At 36.7% G+C, this 26,507-nt stretch overlaps 2 protein-coding genes across 5 annotated transcripts; one reads left to right on the forward strand and one right to left on the reverse strand.

The window, feature by feature from the left end:
* The first annotated feature begins 243 nt into the window (after nt 1-243).
* On the forward strand, nt 244-2,543 carry LOC104892520 (ran-binding protein 1 homolog b). The gene is made up of 4 exons (XM_010678477.4): nt 244-463; nt 1,226-1,371; nt 1,957-2,082; nt 2,168-2,543. Exons 1-4 carry the CDS (start codon nt 351-353, stop codon nt 2,287-2,289), a joined length of 507 nt encoding a protein of 168 aa, XP_010676779.1. The 5' UTR covers nt 244-350; the 3' UTR covers nt 2,290-2,543.
* A 1,351-nt stretch (nt 2,544-3,894) lies between these two features.
* LOC104892521 (uncharacterized) lies at nt 3,895-25,715 on the reverse strand. Of its 4 annotated transcripts, XM_010678478.4 has the most exons (24): nt 25,299-25,715; nt 25,050-25,159; nt 23,933-24,005; nt 23,675-23,736; nt 19,958-20,099; nt 19,532-19,750; nt 19,367-19,433; nt 16,529-16,928; nt 15,758-15,905; nt 15,471-15,631; nt 13,601-13,700; nt 13,089-13,163; nt 12,751-12,885; nt 11,650-11,739; nt 9,285-9,467; nt 9,087-9,191; nt 8,170-8,328; nt 7,292-7,336; nt 6,984-7,205; nt 5,761-5,867; nt 5,623-5,679; nt 5,440-5,488; nt 5,036-5,300; nt 3,895-4,216 (listed from the first exon to the last, which is right to left on the reverse strand). In XM_010678478.4, exons 1-23 carry the CDS (start codon nt 25,437-25,439, stop codon nt 5,139-5,141), a joined length of 3,012 nt encoding a protein of 1,003 aa, XP_010676780.1. In that variant the 5' UTR covers nt 25,440-25,715; the 3' UTR covers nt 3,895-4,216; nt 5,036-5,138. The 4 variants fall into 4 exon arrangements, with proteins under 4 accessions (XP_010676780.1, XP_057250921.1, XP_057250922.1 ...); XM_057394938.1 differs by lacking the exon at nt 23,933-24,005 and having other exon boundaries at nt 25,299-25,314; XM_057394939.1 differs by lacking the exon at nt 25,299-25,715 and having other exon boundaries at nt 23,671-23,736; nt 25,050-25,118.
* Nucleotides 25,716-26,507: the final 792 nt, after the last annotated feature.

Here is a 26,507-nt window from a genome sequence, read left to right on the forward strand (position 1 = left end):
ATAAAATGACAATATAAAGTTATAAAACTTACTAATTTGTTTTTGTTTCGTAAAGTATGTAACAGTAAATGAAATTATTTTAGTATCTGTTTTGTTTTATTTTTAGGTATATTAGTATTACGGTATATTTTCATCTTTAATTAATGTAATTTTTCTCGAATGTCAAAAAAGTCGAAATTGCATAACTCAAACTTTACACTAACACTATTTGGCAGCTGGACAGCTGGATTTCGAACCGACTAAAATTTGCACATCGTCACTTTGCAAGTATATCACTAATTCACTCATACTTAAGATTTTGATGTATGATATAAATTACGCAGCAAATAAATATAATATTTCATCAAGAAATGGCCAGCAACAATGGAGAAGAGATAGCGCAGGATAAAGAGGATGTAACAACTGTGCTCGAAGATAAATGTTCTTTCATAGATGATGAAACCCAAGATTCCATCCTTCATCTGTTGGACTTCTTATCTCTCTGTTTCATATATAGTTTGTGTGTGTGTTAGTGTTATAGTTTTTTCTTTTTACCACCCGGTGGGGCGTAAACATTTTCCTAGAAACTGTTTTCCTCCATTTTCAAATTTACATTGTTTGATTTATAAAAAAGTGTAATATTTTTCTTCTATGGGAAAACTACTTTCCTTCTTTTGTTATTCTCTCTTGTATACTCTTCTCACTACCTTCTTACTTTTCGCTTCATTTTCCTTTCATTTTATCATTTTTCTTATATTGAACCGAACAATAAAAAGCTAATTTTGGAATTGAGTTTTTCTTGTAAACAGTTTGTCATAAAAATTATTTTTACACTGAAAATGTTTTATGCCCAATCGAACTAAGCATTAATATAATTCTAATATGCAACCGTTTTCCATAATGAGTTGATGGTGCGATAAGGTTTACAATTGATTATTACACCAAACAAGACTATTATTGGGGTACCAATACTTTATGGCAAAAGCAAAACACAATTTTCATATGCGGGTCAATAATTAGTAATTTTCATATAGCCATTGAAAAATAATATATCTGCAATATGAAGTATAAATGTATAATATTATCATTTCTTCACTCATACTTCCTTTGTTCTGAATTACTCGCAGCACTTTGAGAGAAAATGCGATATTTTTGGTTAAAGTGTTACACGTAATATGGAACGGAGAAAATATATATTTTTCCTACTAGTACTGATTGGACTAATTTAATGTCGTTAATTGGGCAGGAGATCGAAACTTTGCATTTGTATAGAAGGGAAGGAATGGGAAGAAAAAGATGTGTGTGTTGATTTTGTCAAGCATAAAGAGTCTGGGACAGTTAGGCTACTCATACGCCACTATCCTTCTCTTCAAGTGATTGCCAAACATCCCAGTATTTATTCTCTCTACCCCTAAATAATTGCTTTGCATGACTTTGTTTTATGGGCATAGAATAATTTGCTTTTAGATACTTTTCACAGGAATTTGATCCCATTTGACAGACGTTATAGCTTTATTCGTGATGGTTTAAGTAACGTGATGATGTACAATAGAACATGTATGATTATTGTAACAAAACTTCTAATGCTAATGTCTATAGTAATGCAACTCTATGTGAAAGCGTTCGTATATGTTTAATTTTCATAATAGCTTTTCAATATCACCCATTATCACCTAGATATATTAAAGAGTGTCGATAACGAAATCCACTAGAAAATACACATAATTAGAGGCTAAGAAGTGTACTATAGACACTTAATAGACTTTGGAAAATTACCTACAAAGTTATTACTTACTATTACTGCTATCTATTAGACACTGAAAATGAGCGTCAAGGTCATCAAATCTTTAGTTAATGTGTTAGTAACCAATCATAGTCCACAATGATTAGTGAATGCACACTTTCCTTTTGTATTAATGGCTTGAAAGTTGGTATATTTCTACGATCTAGTTTATAGACCTATGAACTTTTGTGTAGTAATGCCTACAATGGAATTGGAGGAATATGCTGGGAAACACAATTCGTGTAAGTGGAATGCTACTGATTTTCAAGATGGGGAGTTGAAGAATCAGATTTTTCGCGTCGAATTTTTTACAACTGAGGGTTAGATTTTCTTTGTTGCAACTTTTCTTATGAAGTAAGTATATATATTTGTGACAACAAATTCATCATTCTTTTGAAACTGTAGACTGGGAAGCATTCATTGAAAATTTTGAAGACGTGATTGAAACACAAAGCAAAAAAGAAGGAAACAAAAATGCAAATGCTGCTGCTGGGTTTCTTGAGAAAGTAGGCGTTGATGAGACTTAATCAAAGGAGGCTTTGCGTAGACATGCAAGCGCCAACAATTGAACTTTGAGCATAAAAGCTTTCAAGAAGAGCGAGTCTAAAACCGTGTCTGTTACCTTGTATTACTTTGCATTCCTAGTTATGTAAGGTTTTCTCTGATACACTCGAGTTTTTCAATTTTCACCGTAAACACCTTTTTACCATGCAAGGTTTGATAGCTAATCGAGTGTCTTTAATTTATCTTATCTGAATTGAACTTATCTCATTCGAATTTATTGTATCGTGTATAAACTTACTTAAACCTATTAAACTTGATTATGTTCATATTATTAGTTTTAATTGCTTTTATCTAGACTTATTTTATCTAATTTTATTTTTTCTAAAATAAGTTAAATAGAACAAAGTCTCCGTGTGCGCTTTCGTTTTCCCATTAATCATTGTTATAAACTTATTAATTATTATGTAATACTTGGTCTATTATCGGAGACTCGGATCACTAAATTACAATACGTTTCGATTTAGAGAACGTATTGTGTCGGACTCGTCCGACCATAATCTTGGTCGGACGACTTTCAGGTGGTTCCAATCTTTTTTCAGGTAGTCTTCATTTTTTTTCAGGTGGTTCCAATTTTTTTTCAGGTAGTCTTCATTTTGTTTTCAGTTAGTCTTCTTTGTTTTTCAGTGAGTTTTTGTGCTTCAATTAGACTTACTTGGGTTTCAGTTGGTCTTTATTCTTTTTCAGGTAGTCTACATTTTTCTTCAGGTAGTCTTCATTTTGTTTCAGTTAGTCCATTATTTCTTTCAGTTGGCCCATTATTTCTTTCAGTTGGTCCAACTGAAAGAAAAGAAAGTCCAACTGAAAGAAAAGAAAGTCCAACTGAAAGAAAAGAAAGTCTAACTGAAAGAAAAGAAAGTCCAACTGAAACAAAACAAAGTCCAACTGAAACAAAACAAAGTCCAACTGAAAATGGAAAATAGGAAAAGAATGAAGACTGAAATTAAGAATTTCATGAAGAAAACTTCTAACCTCAGTCAAGGTCTTCATCATGGCAGGCAATAAGTCTTGAAACCTATCCCTATCAGCGGAGGTTTCAAGATACTGAATGAAGTTAATTACATCATTCAAAGCGGCGATTCGAACATCAGAAGAAGGAGAATTGGTGAGGCAATTGAAGAACACTTGATGAAGTTCCTTAATACAAGGCACCAAAGTGTCGCAAGTTGAAAAAAGCAGACTCTTGCAACTTGGAGGAATGAGATGAAACACACTGGAACATAAAAGGAAGAAGTTCAAGCCATCCATTGTCAGGAAGAATACCAGAAGCAAGTTCAGATATGGTGTCGCACATAGCTTCTTTGAGACGGTTTTGTCGTCCTCACGGTGGTGTGGGGAGGTCTTGGAAGCGCGGTTTTTTGTTTGGGTCAGCCCCGTCTGACGGAAACTATTAGGTCAGACGGTCTGACCCAATACTTTCACTTCGATTTAACCCTAACCTGAGGCCTGAGGGCTGAGGGGTGAGGGACAAGGCTGACTGATTAAAAGATACTTCTATTACGTGAGAGGGCGCAAAAAAATTCCAAATTCGCACACTACGATTTCTCACCATTTATAAACTACACAAAGGATAGGAGAAAACAATCATATGGCATTTACTTCTGTGAAAGCTCATTACTTGAGTAATATCTGTTAGAGACTCTTACGTAGGGAATCAAGAATACATACAAAGGCATGTCCAATGCCTATGTGCAGAGTTCCTATCGCCACAACCGGCATGTACAAGAGGCTAAGATATCGATTATAACTTGGTAAGGCAAAACAGAAAGAAATGGGGGAAAAAGAGGTAAACTAACGAGGGAAGAAAAGCCCAACACCAATAAAAAGAATCGTAAAGAATGCACGACACACGACAAGCTTGCCACCAAAAATTTGGCAATGATCTTCATTCACCTGTAAAGCAACAAATAAACAGGTCAGGTTAAGGCATCAAGAACACATAGATCAAGCAAAAGAGGAATTAGATAGACAAACAGTCAAATGTCTTCCCCAAATTCTATCCTAGTATATAACCAAACTGGAATTGTAGACATGCTGACATGGATATCAATTCCGTATATGATCCATTATAAAGGTAGTAGGGTTTGGCAAAAAGAACCTATGTGATTGGCTGGTGGATAATTTATGATGAAACTAAATAGACAAGGGAAACGTAGTCCAATTGAGTAGCTTTTGTCACTAAAAGAGAAAATGTTGCAATATATATGAGACTACCAAAAGAAGTATATGTTGCACTAGAAAAAGAACGGAAGAAGTATATTAAAGGAAGAGAGGACAAGGATCAGTAGAAATTAATCACAAATGGCCTTAAGATAAAATTTTTAAAGGATGAAAAGCTGAAATGTTAATTGAGATGTATATTTCTGAAGTAGCAACCCCAAAAGCTAAAATGTTTTGCAACATCAATAAAATGAAAGTCACATGCATTATCTTTCAGAATTCAAATACTCAATGAATGCCGTATCCCCAAAAGTTTGACGTTTTTTTAGGACAAATCACCCAACTGTAGACTATATACTCATATCCAACAGCATTAAAAACTGTGTTTTGCTATATACTTGCTTATCACTTAAGGTGACTTTGAATTCCAATGATTAAAACTAAGCAGCATATGAAAATTTTTGAGCCCTGAGATTGCAGATACAACAACATATTTTCTTTGGGGTGGAGATGGGGTAATTGCAAGGGAAGAAAAAAAAAAAGCAAACTTACAATAGAGATATGACGTTCAGGATGTAACCTTGAGTTCTCCAAGCATAAAATTACCAAAAATTGCAAGGAGTAAATATGTCGACAAGAGGAAACAGTTGCTTTGTTATGACATCTTTAATGCCTGCTTCATTTGCGCAAGTGCTGAAGGATGCATTCTACTTATTGCAGCATTAAAGGTATCTCCATGAAGGGCTGCACATGTTTGAAGGTTCTCTCTCACTGCATTCTCGACTGACATCTGATTAATAGGGTCCGATGATTTGATCTAATATGACACAAGCACACAAGTCAATCTCAGTAGCTACGCCAGCCCCCCCCCCCCCCCCCCCCACCCCCCCTTCCCATCTTTCTCTCAAAGACAGCCTCTTTTATAAAAACATAAACAATGTTTCTTCGGTGCTTACCTGCCTCTTCTTGAATTCTTTACTTAATACAGTTCCTTCAATTTGAGGCCTGGTGAAAGTCATGTTAGCACCACTTTATCAGGACAAAAAAGAAATACTACGATGGTCATGGCATGAACAAGGTTACTCAACCCATCAGCCACCTGTATTTCAGAAAAACATGTGAATATATGGCTATCATACCTGGACTCTCCCTCTGACAAGTCATCATTACCACCCAATATCACACTTGTACAAGCACTGAGTAAATAGAGCCAGATGATCAAATTGGGAGCTTAAATATTGGATAACATCAATCAATCACATTAATAATCTGATTACCTTAGAATCTGGTCAAGTTTATCAAGAACTTGAGGCAACCTTAGGGACAAAATAATAGAAAGTGCCAAACCGATTGTTTTCCTCTGAATGGAAGTCATATTATCAACCTGTAGTAAATCAAATCCAGACTGAGGCAAAAGATAAGGAACAGACTCATATCATTTCAGCGGATCAATGCAAAATTTGCCCGAGTAATTGAAAATTCTCAGTGAGCTTGAAATCACAGCTGCATGCAGTGTGCACACTCTTCATATTCAGATGAAAATTGCTTGACAAACAAATTAGGACAATTATAATGGATGAGATTCCTTCTACAATGGTAGGAAAACTTAAAACAAGCAAATCCATTTATGATGAGAACCAAGTTACTTTAGCTGCATAATAATGTCTGATTAATACCTTTTACATTCAGATGAACATGTTACATGACAAGAACATGTACAAATTTGGAGCCTTCTCTGATAAGAATGATCGTGCACGTCATAGACCAAACAAATACAAATTGCCTCCAGGCAGAAACAATTCTTTCTACCAAAATCTGTTTAACCAATATAAGAAAGGACTCCATAGCTAAATTTCCCACAGCAGATCAAACAATATTCAGATTTCTCAGTCACTCATTGCACAACTAAATCCAGCTTCAGGGTTATCACGTAAAAAATGACCAGCGACACCTCTATGATGTCAATTAGGCTCTTGGAATAGATATCCTGTGTAAAGGTTCTAAGGTATTATAAACTTCATGCAAAATTGTCAAAGACAGGATGTCATACTAGCGTATGAATGTTCCAAACTTTTAATTATCCTGTTAGGTATATTCGGTGACTATAACGTCATATACAATCAATAACACACACTGATACTACTGTATATTAGTCTATGAAAAATTGGCAAGAACGGACTTAATGCAGCACACCATTTGACAAGCAATTAAGCTCCTAACCCAATTGGTCCTGTTGGCTAACAATTACCTGCAAAATTTCGGTAACTCTTTTTCTAGCCATTTTACAAGACAAAAGGACTCAACTATAGTTCTTTGACCAACTGCCTCAAGATAAGCCTCTCAACACCCCCCTGCCCTGACATTACAGTATCACAAGTTTACAATCCTTAATGGAAAGATATAAATTCTCAACTCATGGAAGAAAATGAAGACAAACACATGCATTTGGACAAAAAATTTAAAGGGTTAACAAGAGAGAAGAGATGCATGTCAAACTGACCTTCTCTAGCCATATATCAACCAGACAGAGGAGTATGTTCTCCTCCAGAGGAAAACCTGCACCTTGGAGCAGTAACAGAAGCGAAGATTCTGATGTTAACTGAGCAAGGTAATTGGTATTCAACACTAGAATTCTTGCTAAAATGGCGGCTGAGGATGATTTTACAGCTGTTTTAGAGGGGTCACACTCATCTCCTCCACAAAGACAGACAACAACCAATTTCTGTAAGCACAAAAGGCAAATATTAAGAATTATTACGATGCTATAAAAAGAGGCTTGAGATCTATCAGTAAAAAGATATAACCCACCTGAAGCGTACTGCTGATAAGAGGAGGTACTTCCATAGGGTAACACTGCAGAAGAAAGAATTAGCATCTCAGAGAAGTAGCAGTTATATCTAATTTAGCACTGAGTTTTCAACGACAGTCAGCAACAGTGCTGATGCAATGTTGAGAACGCTTCATTTCACTGCTACTTATGTAGTATCTCAATGGATGAGATAGGAGAGGTGGTCATACAAGCAATCTGTGTAGAAGCTTATAAGATTATTTTAATAATATTGGTAATGATGAAAGAGAAGTGCAATTCAAGGAACCAAACGGAAATAAAAATAGACTGCCATGGGTGATGGGCCATTAGTGTCACTATTGTTAGGCTTTGGAATTACAACAGACTAATTAATGTGGCTCATTAGGACATCAGTTCTTATTTAGAGCGAAGTAATAGACGGCCATGGGAGATGGGCCATCACATATCAGATCAATCGTTTATTGGACACCTCCCCCCCCCCCACCACCACACACACACACACACACATATACACCGAATGTGGTGTGTGTGTGTGGGGGGGGGGGGGGGTTCCAATAAACGATTGATCTGATATGTGAAGGCCAGTCCCCCCGCACCCCACAAAACCACCCACCCACCCAAGGGCGCCAAGTCGTCCCAGGCAGAAATTCTTTAGAGACTTTGGGGAAATGTTGCAAATACAAATATTCAGGGCATGCAACCTATTCAATACAAGCAATACAGTTAAAGACTAAAACATATGACTATGTAAAAACAAGGCATAGAGTCACTTGAATACAGGCTAATATTAGAAAATTGAAATTCTGTGTTACTCGTATAATCTGTTGATGACCCAAATCACTAAGTAGAATAGTCATGCATAAAGTAAATGACAAACCTGCACCAAAATATCAATGACAGGAAGAACTGACAAAAGGCCCCTATCATTTACGTTTCCAACTATCATATCCAGAAGCTTAGCAACACTTGACGCATGCTGATTTAAGAATTCAGTTCCACCCAAGATTATATAACCCTCAATGATTTCAACCGCAACCTGCATTTAAGCCGCATAAGAAATGATGAGCACAAACTGAACCTATAAACAATTCAACATGATCAGAATGATATTACCTACCTTATAAAGCCCCTCAACGGCTCAAACTACTATCCTTGAACATAGTACTTAGTTATCCAATTTATATAAAAAATCTAATAACAGATTTTTTAGATTTAAGACTCCCTTCGTTCCATATTAATCAATGCACCTTCCATATCTGTTCATCCCACATTAATTGATACACTTTCTAAAATGATAATGTCCCAAACAATAATTAAGAAACACACTCCCCAATCTCCATACTCATCCTTTAAAAAGTTGAGCCCCACAATCGACTAACTACAATAAAGTCAAATAGAACTCCTAAAACTTTGTGCCGGTCAAAGTGTATCGATAATATGGACAGAAGAACATAAAAAGCAAAGAACTGTGAACAATACTATATACTCTTTCACAAATTCTTTAGGTAGGTTGTCCCAAAATCTGTCACACTTCTATTTTGAGTCAAAGACAACAATTTAGATCACGTTTTCACTCTACTCCTTACATCACATCAACACTATTTCTCACTCCATCCCAGCACTCTCTCTTACCATTCTCTTGATGACTACGTTTATTATTACTTGCTCTGCGTGTCAAACATGTGTGAAGAAGTTAAGGGACGGAGGAAGCCGAGGGAAGTTGTTTGCAGTAACATATACAACAAAAATGCATGCAACCGAGTAAATTAAACCGAAACATGCAGAAAATCTAACCGTCAGGTGATCAAAACTTCTTTCAATGATATCCACAAGACTCGGGAAGAAGTTCAATAGCTGTGGAACCATCGATGGCGCATATGTAAGGGTAGCTTCCCACAACTGCAAGATACATTATACCAAGAGCATTCATGAGCATTCATGAGCATTCCAGAATCGGAAAGTACAGATCTGTAAAATGAGATAAAGGCTTACCACCATACTGTCCTCCATAAGATTGAGCTCGTCTGGGCCATTCACATCGATTCCTCTTTGCAAAATGGGTAGTAATATATTGTAGCATATAGGTGACTGATAACCAAGAGCCACAACAAAGTTTTTCAGTGCAATAAGAAGCTGCATTTGCAGAAGACTTTCTCCGGAGGATTCTTCCCATACCTTCATGTGTATAAAGTTGTTAAAAGGTGAAATGCTAGACAAGACGATCTGAACTACCATTATTTAAATTGTTAGTAAAGGCAGAAATCAAAAGTATTTAAGGGATAGACACAGCCCCACTGACAGCAAAAACAGTCTCTAACATGAAGAAGTTGGTTTCCCTTATAAAGCAATTGTAAAAGAAAATCGAGGATTAAGCTTGAAACGTGTTCCTTTTCATATATCTAAAGAATGTTCATAGATCATATAACCAGCCCCAACTCGCAGAAAACATCAAAAGAGAAACTAAGACATCATTTAAGTCGAAATACTCAACTTCATTTTCATTTTCGTATAGCAAATATAACATCCACAAGGAAAAATGCCTTGCCTCTACAGCAATCTTCCCACTACAGCTTACTAAACTTTAAAAGCACTGCTGATCTATTCTTGTATCTTGAAAGCAGAATTCCATGCTTCATAATTTTCTGATTACAGATCCAAATTCACTAGTCCCATATTAGTTTATGCACTTTCCTTTTCATCTGTCCCAAAACACTTTTTAACACATCTATTTTAAGAAGAGTCCCACTAATATTTCAATACTATTATCCTACCCCCCTTTGCCCACAATGCCAAATGCTCTCTCTCTCTTTTAATAAAATATACCCCACTATATCTCACCTTTCCTATCACATCTAACTTTCAAATAAAATAATAATTGATAATCATCAAGAACTTATGTCCTAAAACTATGTGCGACGAATAATGTTCAAATTAATCTGTGATTAAAGGCGTAATAATAGCTACTTCCTCCTTTTTTTTTATAGCTATCCATAAGGATTTGGCATGTTTGTCAGCGCACACTTTGAAGATTGACATTTTTAATTATACACAAGTAAACTTTGTAAAAATACACTATAACACAAATCTAATAAAATCCCACATAATTATAGTTTTCCTCAAGTATACATATTACACAAAAGGGTCGAAAGCAGAGAATGTGAGAGTCAATATAGTACAACTATTATAATACATAGACAATATATTCTTAATTGCAAAATTAGTTGAATTAACAAGACCCTGATAAGCTCTACTCAACAGCAAATAAGTAAAGCCAGCCTTCTACAAATATTTTACAACTGTCAATGTGTTCTTTTTTACTTCTACCATTTTGACTAATCGCGTTTTCCAATGTATAAGATCATACTTTTTGTTTCAAACTACCTTTAACTTTCAAGTTTTTGCGAGAAACTTCCTTATAAAATATTCGTTATCCCAAACTACCTTACTTTACCAATTTGTTGTTGAGAACTACCTAATGTCGATTTTGGACGTTGCTTTTTTTTTCAGTTCAAAATTGTGGGAGAAAACAAAGTTACCCTTTTGGAAATTGCTTGAGATTCAAGGAGACTGAGAGGGTGATTGTTTCAATTTTAGTTTAAGTAGAAGAGGGATTTGATGGTGGATTGGTGGTACAAAGTGTCGACCAAGATAGAGAGACAGAGAGTGCGCACGCTGACAAATGGAGAACACAGGGTGGGGAAAATGAAAAAAGGGTTTGAAGAGGTCAAATGATATTACGTGACATTAAAAAAGTGGAAAAAAAGGTCGACGACGGAAACCGACATAAGATAGCTGTCAACGGCAAAATAGTATAAGTAAGGTAGTTTGGGACAACAAATTTTTTATAAGGTAGTTTCTCGCAAAAACTTGAAAGTTAAAGGTAGTTTGGGAGAAAAAATTAAAAGGTGATGTTCTGAAAATACACAGTTTACATGATAAAATTTAAATTACTGTATAGTTTTATTATAAAGTCAAAAAGGGGTGTGTCAATAGTACAAAAAGTCAAGATAGTAGAAGTTAAAATCAGCTGGACTTAAACTTTGACTTCGCCAGACTCCATCTTAAAAGAATTTATACTGGCAGCTAGCCGATGGTGGTTGAGTGGTTTGTTCTTGCTGTTGTAGTCGTAAACTAAACCATTTTTTACTGATAAATGGATATCTTGCGAGAACCTTTTCAACTCTCAAATGGACTAGCAAACCACATTTCCAAGAACTCATATCGAGAATACTGACTGAGTTCGTCCCTCTGGCCTTTGGTGGACTAAATAACATTCATTATTTTGCAGTCGTAAACTAAACCATTTATGTATCTTACTAGAAAAGGAAGGAGACGAACATATGACTAAAAGTGATACCTTCTGAAAAAACTTTACCAACTTGTCCACATAAGGAATCACTTGACCGATATGTCCAAGAAGAACGGATATCAAATTTAAAACCTGGACCTGGTAGAAGACAAGCAATAGCAGCAGAGAAGAATTAGCAATTAGTTTGGTTCAGGATGTAATCATGAATCACAGCCAAAAGAGTCAAAAATGTGTACAAAAACCACTACACAAATAAAAGTAATACCAAAAAATCTGACAGATCAACATGATAGATAAGATTTACTAGAAAAAAAACTCTAACACATGAATATATATGAAGATGAGCTCCTGAGTTCAGTAAAAACTAAAGACATACGAATATGAAACCCCTCAACCCTCAAAAACCGAAACCCCCCCACCCCAACCAAATAGAGAAGAAAGTAATGAATTTTATACAGTTATATATCAGTCAGCTATAAATGTTAAACAAAGCTCTCTCTGATGTGTGTAGTGTGCACCTTATCCCCTGGTGCTGAGATAAGACTTAATTACTTGCTTCATCACAGTCCTTCCTCTAAGCACAATTAATAAATGCACATTTCATAGATATGACAATTGTGGAGAGTATTGCATACATCTTGCCAGACAGGAGAGATTGCAAGCTTACAACTTACTTGTATGAAGGAGCATACGTGATACTCTAGACATGTGTTTTGTGTGTTGTTCACTATAATATGGAGGGGGAGGGGTATATGGTTGGAACAGATCTGTTTTGGAGAGCCAACATTTTGGACGAGTGGTTGCTTAGAGTCTAGTGACTGTAATCCCTCTGGACTAGGAAAACGTGTTCCCTAAGATCAAGGCCAGCTAACATCCAACAGAGCTAGAAGACTCTACTAATTTTATTTGGAGCTTGGTAATTTTGTTTCTAGAAAAGGTACACCTCACAGTAACAGTGGAGCCGTTGATTTTTGTACTCATCAAGCTTATTTTATTGCCCATCAAATTAGTTACAATTTGTTGATTGTTTACCACAAATGGACTTAAAGCATATCATCTACACGAGCCACCATGAGAAAGAATGACTAGCAGAGAAAAGAGACTTGTTCGTGTGAAATGTCAGAAAAAATTGGGGACAGATAGGTTTACCTTCGAGTCAAATTCCAAAACTTCCTCAACCAAATTAAAACACGAATCCCAACATAGTGGAAGAAGATCGGTGAACTCCTTCTCAGAGAAGTTTGAGTCTTCTATAAGCAAGCACAAAGTCCTACATGCTGCCAGCTAGAATGGAGAAAGAGTGAAACTTCATCAGCAATCATGTCATTTTGGTTTGTATTAAGAAGAAAATAATTAATGAAGTTAACAACTGCCAGAAAGAGAGATTCAAATTCTCAAAAATATTTAAAAAGAAGAAACTGTAGAACTAGAAACCAGCTGGAACAAAAAAAAAAAAACTCTCAGCAAGGAGGAGATGGGTTCGATACCCTGACAGCAAGGTCTCTATCCTGGAGCAGCTTGATGGCAGCACAATACACCGATCTTTTGGTATCATCTTTAATCTGCCAAGCAAGTCAGTAAAAATCAGTTAAAAATGTTAAGACATTTGAAAGAGCAAGCTAAGATGTGCCGCTGCCATCTAAAGAACAAAAAAGATCAACTTTTTATGATTTCGGTTTTAATAAGGTTCAACGTCACAACCTTCTTTTCACTAACAAAGTCTGGAAAAATAGGACAGAAATAAATGTCCTTCACAATTCTTATCTTTGTACCAAGGAAAGAAGAGAATTGGGTGGGTGGAGAGAGATGCCCTTTCAACTCAAATCGATAATAAGGCTTCCAACCCACAAAAAATATGTTGAAAGTGGCAAGTTATTCGGGACATCCCCAAATGAGACATTAATTGTAAAACAATGCATCTCTAAACATCTCTAAAACTGGAATATGATATTCTGAGCTTCACGTAATCGTATAGAGAACTACTAGCAAGTACAGTTACCTCTGAGACCCATTGACCAAGTATCAATGCAACCTTTCGGTGGATGACACGCATGTTCGGATGATCGTTGGTTAATTCCAATGACAAGGCACCATTAAACCTGTAATTTTGATCAAGGGTCACAAAATTTGTTACAGTGCTCACACCATCAAATCACTAATAATGGCAACATAATGAAAAGCACAGGCAAAAGAGCAGATAGAACCTCACTATCAGAAAGAAACAACGTAGAAGCAAAAAACAAACCGAAAACATTGCAACAATCATACAAATGCCAGCAGACCACCTCACATGTTGACACAAAATTTATCTTGTGGTGAACTTGTGTTACTTATGTTAGTTTAACACACCTTTATCTTTTAGGGAAAATTGACAAGAATTATCTCAACTATTGATGTTCCGCTAAAAAAATCCCAACTATGAGTTACTACAGAATAATCCCAACTATATAACAAGTCTTCCAAAAATGCAAAATGACCTGAACGGACCTGCTTAGCAGTTTGAAAAAAATGTCATGTTGTCATACTCTTATTGATCATCTATTAAATTTTTTTATTTTGAACTTTTTTATCCTCTTCCTCCCCCATCCCAGTGTCAATGTCACCCCCTCCCTGACCACCCCCACCACCCCGAAAATACCCTCCACGCACTGCCACCCCTCCCTCACCTCCACCACCCCCGAAAAAAAACCCCACGCACTGCTACTCCCATCCCTCACTCCACTGCCACCACCTCCCTGACCACCACCACCACCCGAGAAAACCCCCATGCACTGCCACCCCACAGCGGCCCCCTCCATGGCCTCCCCCACCCCCAGAAAAAACCCCTCATGCACTGCCACCCCCTCCCTAACCTCCCCCACCCCCAGAAAAAACCCCTCACGCACTGCCACCCACTCCCCAACCTCCCCCACCCCCAAATAACCCCCCACACCTAACCTCCCGGCCCATCCTCGAAAAATACCCCCCATTCCTAAATCCCAACCCCCCCCCCACTCTCACTCTGTTCCCCCCTCGTCTCTTCCCGCTAAATATCACCCATCGCAACCGGGTTCGTATGAATGTGGTAGAGGTTACTCTGTTTCAGAGAGGAGCCTGGCGGGGTGGGTTTTTTAGGTGTTGCTGGTTGGGGAGAGGAAGCCTCATTTCGGGGGTGGGCAGAAGAGGAAGGGGAGAAAGGCTGTTGGGTAGAGAAGAGGTTTGGTAGCAGTGGCGTAGGGGAGGAAGAGGAAGGGGAGGGGGCTAGTAGTTGGGGTGGGGGATGGTGGCTGGGTGGATGGTCGAAGGAGTGAGGGTGAAGGAGAGAGAAAGAAGAGGAAGATCTAAAAAAATGCCTTTTTTACAGGTTTCAACTCACCTGGGAACATCTTTGGAAGACAACCCCTATAGCTGGGATTATTCTGAATAACACATATTTGGGATTATTTAGTGGAACGCCTTGGGATTACTCTAGTCAATTTTTCCCTTCTTTTAAATGGATTTCCAGTAACAAGATACCGTGCCTCAAAGCACTTATCGCTGACTAACACAGATCAGTTATAAAATTTACATATATGGGAGAATTAAATAAATCAATCTCAATTTATATTCTTTAATGAACAAAAATTAACCAGAATGAAAGCTGGCCATGATGACAAACATTTTTTATATGACACTTGTTTCAACTTCATGAAAAAAAATATTTACCAGATCCAAAACATAACCAAAAAACTTTATACTTCCCTAAACAAATATATGAACAGTCAAAAGTTCCACAAAACATCCTTCTCAAGAATCATCACCGATCAACAAAATTCCAAACCAGTAACAATGTTAGCTAAAGATTTAAAAGAAGATTATAACCATGTAAATGTTGTGAAAAAAGCACACACCAATCTTTGAAGCTTAGGTAGTTTGAGAGTTCATAATAAACATATGCAGCGGCTCCATAAGCAGCATCTTTGAGAAGCAACCCTGAAGTAATTTCAGTCACTGAAGTAGGGCAACCGCTCATCGCTTCTTGAAGAATAGAGACAACCACAGGACCTAGAAGCTATAAACAACCATTGTAATGTCAATATCACATGGCATCTTCTAGTCTGCAAGCAATTGTAAAGCTACATCATATAAGCATCCTAGAAATATAAGGTACGTCTATGAAAGATAAATCTTCACCTACTTGGCTGTACTTGTGAAATAAAACAATGTAAAGAGCTTCCGCACAGGGTCTTAGTTTCTCGGTCCACTGCACCATGTCCTGTTCATGATGAAAGCCTTCAGGATTTTGGCTCCATTCTTCCAAATCACTTGCTGATAAAACAAAATACCTGTGTGATGTCACAACCTTAGCTAGATGCACAAAATATATTGAAATTAATGGCCAACTACAAAGAAAGACCATACAAGAACAGCAAAAGTATGTAGTCTAAGTAGGATCGGTGCGTGTTTTAGCCCATTTAGGCATTTTTTCCTTTTTTAGAGCGAGGAGAATTTCCAGCAAAACATAACAGGAAACAAATAGTGATACATCCACCTACATCTGAAATTCAAGTTCGACAAGTAACTTCACTCTTTATAAAACTTCACCACTAAGAGTTCCTATACATGCTTTATTTAGGGAGGGGACTACACTTAACAAATCTAGTCAAACGATCAATCTAATGAAGCAGAAGGAGAAGACACATGACAAACAAAGAAATTCAAGCCACAAAGATCAGTAGCATCCCAATTGGTGCACCTAAGTTGTTATTGTGCCTAAGTCCAAAGTCAGGCAGTGGTTAACAAACATCAGTATCAGCATCCCTGCCCGATAATTATACACCCAAAGGCTATTGATGAACTATGTTTATGGCTTTAATGTTTAGAAGCAGGCAGCTATAACAAATCCATATAATCTAATAGGTCCATACAGCATGCAAAGAAGTAGCAAAATTAACTGCTACAAAATTACCTTCGTACTAATACATTGCACAAAAGTACCACAAGATCATTGGGGAAGAGCAAGGCAAGGTTCCCAGCAATGGCAACAGATATACTTTTCTTCCTCTGCTCTGAAGTGAGTGCATTTTCATCCACCACACGACCAATTAAGCTAGGACTGTAGTCTTTGCATTCCAGTGTAGATTTTACCAACACCATACACTGGATAAGGAATTGCTCAAATGAAAAAAGCTCAGCCTCGGGATTGGTGATCTTATTTAAACAGAAATCCATCACTGGTGAAAGGACGCTCTTATCACCAAATGAGTAAGGATGTTTTCCCTGAAAAGCAATTAGAACCTTCATCATCTTTGTAGATGCCCTTTTTATGAAATCCCAGAACCTAGGATGCCGTTCTTGGAAAGATGAATCTGCATTTAAGTCCAACAAAACAAACATTTTTTTGAATCTAGTGAATATCAAAATAACAAGCTATAAGATTAAAATAATGAAAATAATGATTCTGTGAGCAGGAGCATGTTGCTTAATAGACTTAGGCACTGACACAACACACAGCAAGTGGAGCTCTGAAGACCACAAATATCTTCATATTGGAGTAAGAGACCTGGCGCAACAATCAGACATAAGCAGCAAGGGAAAAAATACTTCCTAATGTGTAAAGAAATAATCAAAGTTACAACTTGGTCTAGCAAAATCATATACCCAGTAGGCAGGTCAACTGTTTCAGTAACTACCACCCAAAGTATTGCAAGCCATTCAATAATGTACTCCATTTTTCAATTCATGACCAAATATGAAATTTCCAAAAGATGGTCTCCAATGAATATGGTGTCAAGGACACAGTTAAAAGACACAGAATCTACATAGCTGTATGCTTGCATCATAAGAATGGAAGATATCAGAGCAATGCAACAGCTACACTTCATCCAGAAGGATGCCACTATCCAGTTTATGCTGCTTTCAGCTAGCAGCTGGTGCTCGTCACAAATGAGCCAATGCAATAAACGTAACAGCTACAATGTAAAGTTTCGACTGAGCAGCAGAAGTCAGGCTGTTAGAATTCAGAACAATATGAAAGACAAACAACACAGACAATCACAATAAAAAAAAAAAAAAAAAATCACCACTTGAAAGTAAATGTCAAATCCCAACCCAATTGACACTTTGAAATTATAAAATGCCTTAATTATTATTGATGTTGATTATACTAACTGTATGTTTTCGGTTTGAAGTCATGGTAATAAGTTAACAATATTCATCAAGAAATACCTAAGAATTTCATTTGAAAATATTCCAGACCATGAACCACTAATTGTATCCTAAATCATGAAGCAAAATAGTAATGCAGCTTAAGGTACAACTCTAAAAGGAATTGGCATTGACCGACTCTTCTAGATAGAAACGTCCTTATATAACATTACCATATTGATCACAAAACAAATGGAACATAATAATTTCCTGCATCCTCCTATCTGAAAGGACGTTCCAAATGTACAGAAAACCAGCATACAAACAGATAAAAGACACTCACTCAGTCCTCTATATATGTTCTACTTAGGCTATTAGATAATCAGTAGAAAATGGGCCGAAATGTAATTAAATGTGAATGAAAAATTGAAAGTGGGTAAGTTATTAAGCATAAGCGCATACTTTGAGTGACTAAAGTGTTGATGTGTTGCAGAGAGAAAAACTGGTAAAATAAGAAGTAAGATCTGCTTAACATGGAAGTTGGAAGGGTCAGCAAATATTTTACAAAGTAGGCAAGTCGAGGAAAATTTCAGGACGTCCCAAAATAATATAGCAGAAGACAAATGTGGCAGGGAGAGCGTAAAAATATGTGCAGAAAGGAAACATCATACACAGAACTTCAATAAACCCTTTTTCGAATCACTCAAAGGTGATAACAAGAGCGCACACAACCACAGATGGCAACAAGAAATTGTTACGAGATTAAGTGAAAAGATATCTAAGATGAGAACAAACCAATATTTCATGGTAAAGTTATGCAAGGAAAAAGAAATACTCACCTTTTCTTCATCTCTCACCAGCCACCCCTACCCCGAAAGTTCCCCCTAATACACAAGTATCTCTCTCTTTCTCTCTACCTCCCTCCCCCCCCTCCCTCCCCCCCCCCCCCCCCCCCCCCCCCCCCCTCTCTATTCCCAAGCTATGTCAATTCGGTGGAGGTGATGATCAACTCGGTTTCCTCCAGATAGCAGAAGCCCTATACTGAGCTTCTACTAATCTTTACAGTCGATGCTTACATTTTCAGATTTTTCAGATTTAGGAGTTTCAATCTAAACCTTAAATTTGAAATAACTTATCAATCTAAACCCTATATATCAGATCCAGAATATAGATCAAATCCAACAATATGTAAGAGACCGCATCATGTTTTGGGACGTACGACCCAGTTCGCATTTTGTGGGGGCTACCTGTCATCGGGTAATAGTGGAACAAAAGGTACTCGCCCAAACCCCAAAAAAGTGTATTAGTGCCTTAGTAGTCATCGGAAAGTCATTAAGAATAACAAACGTTTGCAAAGAAGGACAAGTATATAATTTCAAATAAAACTAGAGCCTAAAAGAGAGGAATATATTTACTTCCCCTATCCCAGATTTAAGTTAACATCATCCATTTTGTGATGACCCAGATGATAAGTTCATATATATTTTTGGTAAGCTGTTTTCTTCAAAGTTGTGGCCCGCAGGCTATGCCAACCCACTTTTCTCTCCTCTTTCACTCTCCATAATCTCAGTGCAAAAATCTGAGTGCATGCTGCATCAGATGCTTATAAATATAGAACGAGGGTTAAACCATGCTTAGACCATAAGTCTCGAAGCCTTACAATAAGGAATTAATGATCGAACGGCGTTTAATAGCATGGGAGAAACCTCCTTGACCTGTCGGACTTCCTGAAACGAAGAAATCATTCTCTTTCTTAATAGTATATATAATAAAGACAAAGAACATTGGTTTACAAAATTAGAAAAAGACAATCTAGGAGGAGGACCTGCAAAGACTTGGAATCACTCTGGTTTCCAGAGATAACTAGCTGGCGTATTATCTTTAAACACAAATACCACCGCTCACACGTTAGATACAACTCATTTTGATGTGGTTCCAAGACATTTGAACTCATATTATGCACCAGCTCAGAAAAACCATGCAATATTCTCTGCACATCATTTTGCCAAAGATGCCAGCAGTATTCAAAAAATTGAGAAGATATCTGCCAAGAGACCAACAAAACATGTTACTTAAGGCAATAGATAGAATAATTGTTTGCTGCAAATTGTCATGGTAAATAAGCAACATCCCTCGATGGCAACACCAAAGTATTATTTATTACTAGAGCTCAGCAAATAAAAACAAGAGGAACACCGAGAAAATTGAAAAAGATGTTTTAATTGGAACAAATTGGCTAAGCCAACCTTACCTCTGCATAATTCCGTTGGTCTGAAGTTAGCCGTTTAGTTGACAGTTCCTTCAAAGTCCGGAAGAGAATCAGAAAAATTCTATGTGAAGAAAGAACATCTGCTGATTGAAGTCGTTGGGCTAAGTTAGAAAAAAGGTCAGGCCTGCACAAGTGATCAAAATTAGCATAGATCACATGGATAGAAAAATAGAAGAGCATAAATAAAATAAAACAAAAGGTATAATACGTTAAACAGTTGCCATACCATATCGCCACATAAAGCACATTGCATTCATTCATACAACTTTTTATAGATCTGCCAATAGAGGCACTAATTTAGGACAATGCCCTTTTCACTGGATTCTGAAATCTTGAAGTTTCTCCCTCCATTGTGAAGTATGTGTTAAGATTCATTATTGGATGTTGGCAGAACCGATGTCTACTCCAAACAAACAATACAATCAGAAACGAACCTAGTATTTCGAATGTGGAGGGGCCTATTTTTAAATAATCATAATTTAAATTCTTTAATGTGGTTTTCATTTTATCTAATATATGTAGCATCATGAATTTTAAACCTACAACTTTAAACATTAATATTAATTTGCTATACCAAAAATTATACGAAGTTAGTATGTATATATATATTATACACAGACAAATTTGACACATTTTAAACAGTAGAATTTGTTTTATATGGAGTATTATTTAAAAAATTTAACGAAAAGAAATGTATGAGTCAAACACAAAATCAAAGAAAAGAAGGGAGGTTATTGTTAGAGAGTAGAAACTCAATTAAAAAAAGATCATAGTTATAGAGTTACAAATATTGGAAATAAAAGCACAAAAGATGTCAACTTTGTCAACAACTAAGTGGAAAAAAGTATAACAAAAATTGAAAAGATGATGCATTTTCTATATAGTGGGATAAAATCATAGCAGTGGTTTACTTGCTCTGACACTTCATGGGATTCGAAAATGCAACAACCAGGTTCATGAGTATATGGACGCGGACGGAAAGACCACTATGGCAAAGACCCTTTTGTGATAGAGAGGCGTGCAAAACCCTTTTATTCCTTAAAATACCTTTGGCTCGATAAGCAGATTTAAAATTTTGGTGGGGCCGGGGCCACCTAGGTCCCCATATAAATCCACCGCTAAATACAATATACAACTGTATTCAGTTATATACAACACTGTTTTTCTTTTGCAGACCTTAAGTATTGCATCTGTCTTGCATTAATGGGTCCCATAAAAAGCGGGAGCCTGGGTAGAATACACCTTTCAAGGAGGTATGACAATAGGAAATTAGAAGTCAAAAAAGGTTAAAAAGGAAATCTTTGTAGGATAATTGGGGTTTTTGTAAAAAGTTTGTGGTTGTAGCCAATAAGATAGAGAGTTCATGAGACCTCTTCCTAGTCCAGAATGGTGATGCTTGGTGAGACTCTCTTGTGAAGTGAGACATGGTGTTTCAATCCAAAATAGAGGTAAGTCTAAAATTTGGGAGGTTCAGTCCAATAATGTTAACATAAATTTAGTAGGTAAATGGTTCAGGATTCTTCCTTTGAAAATTGAAACCAGAGTCCCTTAGGCATTGCATAATCTAAAGCATATATAGATTGTGCCGAAACGGTTAAGAGTACGCATAAAACTAGAGTTGCAATGGTAGCATGTCCACAGAAGCATTTCCCGATTCATCAGGTAGAAAATAGGCTAACATATATTGATTACTGGGTGTTTGTTTTGCAAATTTTGGAATAAAATACGGGTTCATAATCGTTCAAACGCATACCTCGTATTTCTTTGATAAGGAAAATTACAAAACCAGAAAGAGGATTGGTACATATTAGTCATCCAGAACCACCACCATCATCCATCAAACAGCATCAACTCTAAGACCCCTCCCCGTTTTCCACTGCACATTTATAATCTTCTAGATCTAGAAGTTTAGTGTAAAAAATCAAACATCAAAGACAAGCCCACAATTGAGTGATACGAGGACCAAAGAGCAGAAAGTAAAGAGGGCAAGGGGACAAGAGAAAAGAAGGTGGAGGGGAGGACTATGAAGATCTTACAATGGAGAAAGAGGTAGAAAGAGCAAGAAGAGAGTAGAGGGAGTACCGAAGGTGCAGAGATTAGAGAAGAGAGGTAGAAAAGGACAGGAATTTCAAGTAGGCATGATGAGGGGGAGCTGTAAGGTGGGCAAGAGAGAGAAAGGAGTATATAAGGAGGATAGTTTCTAGAATTTGGTAGCCAAATGCTGGGATTCTGTAATGCACAACTGCAAGTCAAGCGCCCTAAGGTATTAAGAGGATGTCTGAGAGGACAACCTTTTTGCTTTCATACTTCTCATCTTCTCCAACTTGTATGATGCATCTTCATGTTGAGAATTCATGTTATTGGACACAATAGACTTCTAGGCTAGTAACTCCAAAGGATAGATGGGTGATACCTTACAAATCTTCTATTTAAACTGCCATCACGAAACCCACATAAACTATTTAAATTTGAAGACTAAAGTTCCTATAAAGGTGAAATCTTTCGTGTGGATGTTGGCTTTAGGCTGGACTTGGTTATGTTGCCTAATATATTTTCGCTCTCCGATTTCAGCACTAAACCTTGCTCAAATATTTTGTCTTTGTTGTATGTAAATCAATATTTACACATTTGACGAAATTTTCACCTAGCGTGGGAAGTCATACTCTGATATTTTCCTATGTATTGTTTGGCATGAACTCTAGGGGATTTGCGATGACCAAAGAAAAGAATTTGCACCCAGAACATGGAGTACATATTATGGAGAAGCGAGAACACCAAGACCTACTTATGACGGTCACATCAAAGCACTTGCACTGTAACGAGGCAAAGAATTTGGTTTAGCAAAAAAAACTGTGAAAGTAATTTGTTGCTAGAAAGGGAACTTATGGCGTATTACGAGTAATGTTTAGCACTTTTGGGGTAAATTTCCACATATTTCAGTAATATTTTAGTGAAGAGATGGTTAAATCCATTTTGAACCTTCCCATGGTGTAACATAATTTCCTAATCTCCCCGCGAACTGTGATCCGAGAAAGCGAATTATGGTCGGTGTTCGCCTATTTTTTGCCCGCGAACCACAAACTGCAAAAGCGAACTATATAGCGAATTGTGTTACACTAATCCCATCCCATAAAATCTTTTGCATAAAGAGAGTAAAATTAGTAATCAAGGGATCTTGAAATAGGAAGTTCAGCAAAGGACAATTGCTTAAACCATGAGACCAGTGTACACAGAAGTTACTCAAGGAAAACATATCCCCCTTTACAGGAACTTGAGCCAAGAAAATTGCTTCTTCAAGCATGGTGCATATGTAATACATCAGTAAACAGACTGAAGGCATATATCAGTATCAACATTGCCTGAAGCCTTGAAAGAGGATTCCATCAAAGGATAAGTAAAGAATGTTCAATTTTAAAGTCTTCCTGTAAAACCCCTTTATGTTCTCCTGTAAAGAAGGTACAAGAAGCCCCTGAACTAGAGACATTATTCAATTTGAGTCTCAATCTTAAAGCCATTTTGATTAGACAATTTTGGACCGAGGTTAAAAAAAAGGATAATTCAGCTCCACTGGATATTGGGTCCCCTGATGAAGGTATGTTTCTTTTTCCACAACTATTAATTGTAACTCAGTAGGAGTAACAATGCAAAATAGTAGTGTGCCTTACAAGATAGAGGAGCAAGTTTCGATTACGTACTTACCACTCTTTAGGATAATCATAGCGTGCTATTTTTGATATCAGTACTGCCAGCATCAAAGCTATCTGCAGCCAACAAGAACAAAGATTTTAGCAACTATACTCTATGATGCAACCTAGAAAGAATTGCAAAAACCTAAAGCTAAAAATTGTTACATGACAGCAGACAAAACATTAGACCACATAATTAGACATCACAGACTCTAGCTCATCTAGATTGCAGGCAAAAGGAAAGTTCAGTGAGTAACAGTATATACACAACCTTATCATTTTCTTCTCTCAAGTAAGATAACAATTTTTGCCTCAGATAAATCTTCTCATCACTGCTGATTCCCCTGAGAAGCATTAAAAAGATGAGTTCCAGCTAAGGAGAAATGAATCAGCTAATCGTTTTCTGCAAATCAATTTAAAATTAAGACACCACAATTCAACCAAAGAAAATAACCATCTTTTCTCTCAAAGGCAAGGGAAGAAAACAATGAATAGAGAAGTTAGAAAGACCCAATGAAGCAAAGATCGGGCAATGGACAAATATTGAAACAGAACGTATTGTATCGTAATTCTACTATTCTAGATGAAGAAATCTTTTTTCTGAGTGTGTATGACAGAGACTCTAGAATCTAGATAGCATAGCTTGATCCGCCAAATGCCACATAAAACTTCACAGCATGCTGTGTAACACAAAACATAGGTGCAGAAAAGCAACTCTTATAGTCTTATCTACTAATGAAACCAAACAACAGTAATCAAATATCATAACAAGCAACAAGTAGCAATGAGAAATTTTCTTTAAAAGACACAAAGAGCCCTCCCATTTAAGTCTTATAAGTAGAAGGTACTTAAATTAAGCATATACAGCTTGCATCTCGATGATGATGGGAGTTAAATGGTGCCATCAGTTTGCATCGTGATTAAAAATTTAACATGCGCCATTAACAGGTAAAAAACAAGACATCGAACTCATAAACTCTGTACAATCAGTGTCCCAGTATTCCAATTTGTTTACCAGGAAATGGTCAACAACTCAGCTTTAACAGACACCAGTCCAATACCAAGGTTATACACTTACACTAATAAACCTAATCCTGCATAGAAACGACAGGAAATCCCGTTTGACTATTAGGCAAGCTGATACTGGCTACTGCTATCCATGCAGTTCTTTACACTACTTCATCCACCTCAAGTCCATACATCTTCATCCAAATTCAGCATGTTCATAAGTCTCCCTCGGCAACCAACTCATCGATCCAATTAACACAAACCATCCTCGCCTCGAATCATAATTAAGGACTTTCAATCTCAGTGCAACAAAATAAATCAAACATTTGACAACAACGACAATAACACTCAACAAAAAGATCAATAAAAAAGTATCTTACATAGAATCCCGCCTGTTTCTCCAATACCGATTAATACTGTTTTTAAAATAAACAGTCGCCATCAAACGAACATCAACCTGAGCAGCCAAATCTTGCGAAGTAATCACCTCCTACATTCATGCAACCAAAAATTCCATCACCAAACAACAGCAGAAAAAACGCAACAATCTAATAATCATAGACACAACAATCATCGAAAATAACAACTAAAAAACCCTAGAAATCAAGTAATCGAAGAGAATGATGTACCATTAAACAAGAGCAGAAACCAGGACGACTCTCCGACTGCGAAAGCGCAGCTTCCGCTGGTTTACGTACAGTTTCGTCGCCACTGAGAGAATTCGAGAGCAATTGGTACATCATCGGTAGGTCTGAAGCAGACAACGCCATTGAAATCCTTCAATTTTTTTCTCCTTCTTCGACTTTATCTTTCTTTCTCTCTCCTCGATCGTTTCGGCGATGGAAGTGAGAGGAGAGTTCGTTGGAAATGGCGAAAATGGTGAAGATGAGATTTTGAGGAGAGAGAATTGGAGAAGATGAAGATGAATTGAGTAACGAGTAAACAGTGGTATGAAATGGAAGTTCGCCTGGAACTTCTGTCTTAGTTGTTAAGATTGAACGCCACAGACGGAGGACTCGGGAGGTTTCACTGTGAACGTTGTTAGCGTTGTTTTTAATCTTCCCATTTTGTACTTAACCTACTCTTAAAATCAGAGTGGTAAAAAGTGACACGATTTGCTAACTCGATACAAAATTAACAAATTTAGGTTAAGATTTTTAACCTGTTTAAGTATACAGGTTGACCTAATGCAAACAATTTATAAATGAATTGGATTAGGATTGAAATTTGAATCCGACACCATAACCTGTTTAGATATTGTGATAAATTTTCCTTTTTTTATTTGAAATACTATGATATTTTAAATACAATCATTTTCGTTTGAAATAGTTTTTAATATCTATTGTAACTATCTAAGATTTATTGTTTGGTTATTTGATTTAGTTTATTTCGATGTAATATTAGTAAATAAGAAGTAGGTTAAAAACATACATGAGGTTGATTTGTTTGGTTTATGCATATAAGCTCACGCTTAATAGATGGATAGTATACGACAAGGATAACCCGTTTCATATATGGTTTGGTTAGTGGTGAGTAGAGGTGTCAATTCAGTTCAACAGTTCAGTTATGGTTATAACCAAACAGTTCAGTTGATATCAGTTCAGTTTGTATCAGTTGAAATAATTAACAGTTCAGTTCAGTTCAGTTAACAAACTTTTCAGTTCAGTTTTATTCAGTTTTTTTCCTTTCCATTTTCAGTTCAGTTCAGTTGCAGTTTAAATCAGTTTTAACCAAACAGTTAAACCAACCAACGGTTGAATCCATAGCAGTTAAAATTTGTTGCGGTTATTTTCAGTTTCGTTTCGGTTTATTTCAGTTATTAACGAAAACCACATAAC

This window comes from Beta vulgaris, chromosome 5 (assembly GCF_026745355.1).
Source record: "Beta vulgaris subsp. vulgaris cultivar EL10 chromosome 5, EL10.2, whole genome shotgun sequence".
NCBI classification, from domain to species: Eukaryota; Viridiplantae; Streptophyta; class Magnoliopsida; order Caryophyllales; family Amaranthaceae; genus Beta; species Beta vulgaris.

What these genes read in the sequence shown, in the direction of transcription:
- LOC104892520 (XM_010678477.4), top strand. Translation starts at nt 351, where the DNA reads ATGGCCAGCAACAATGGAGAAGAGATAGCGCAGGATAAAGAGGATGTA. An exon ending in CAAGATTCCATCCTTCATCT is followed by an intron (nt 464 to 1,225) that starts GTTGGACTTCTT and finishes TTAATTGGGCAG; the next exon opens with GAGATCGAAACTTTGCATTT. An exon ending in AGTGATTGCCAAACATCCCA is followed by an intron (nt 1,372 to 1,956) that starts GTATTTATTCTC and finishes ACTTTTGTGTAG; the next exon opens with TAATGCCTACAATGGAATTG.
- LOC104892521 (XM_010678478.4), bottom strand. Translation starts at nt 25,439, where the DNA reads ATGGCGTTGTCTGCTTCAGACCTACCGATGATGTACCAATTGCTCTCG. An exon ending in TTATCAGCAGTACGCTTCAG is followed by an intron (nt 7,206 to 7,291) that starts GTGGGTTATATC and finishes TTGTGCTTACAG; the next exon opens with AAATTGGTTGTTGTCTGTCT. An exon ending in AAGAATTCAAGAAGAGGCAG is followed by an intron (nt 5,301 to 5,439) that starts GTAAGCACCGAA and finishes GTGTCATATTAG; the next exon opens with ATCAAATCATCGGACCCTAT.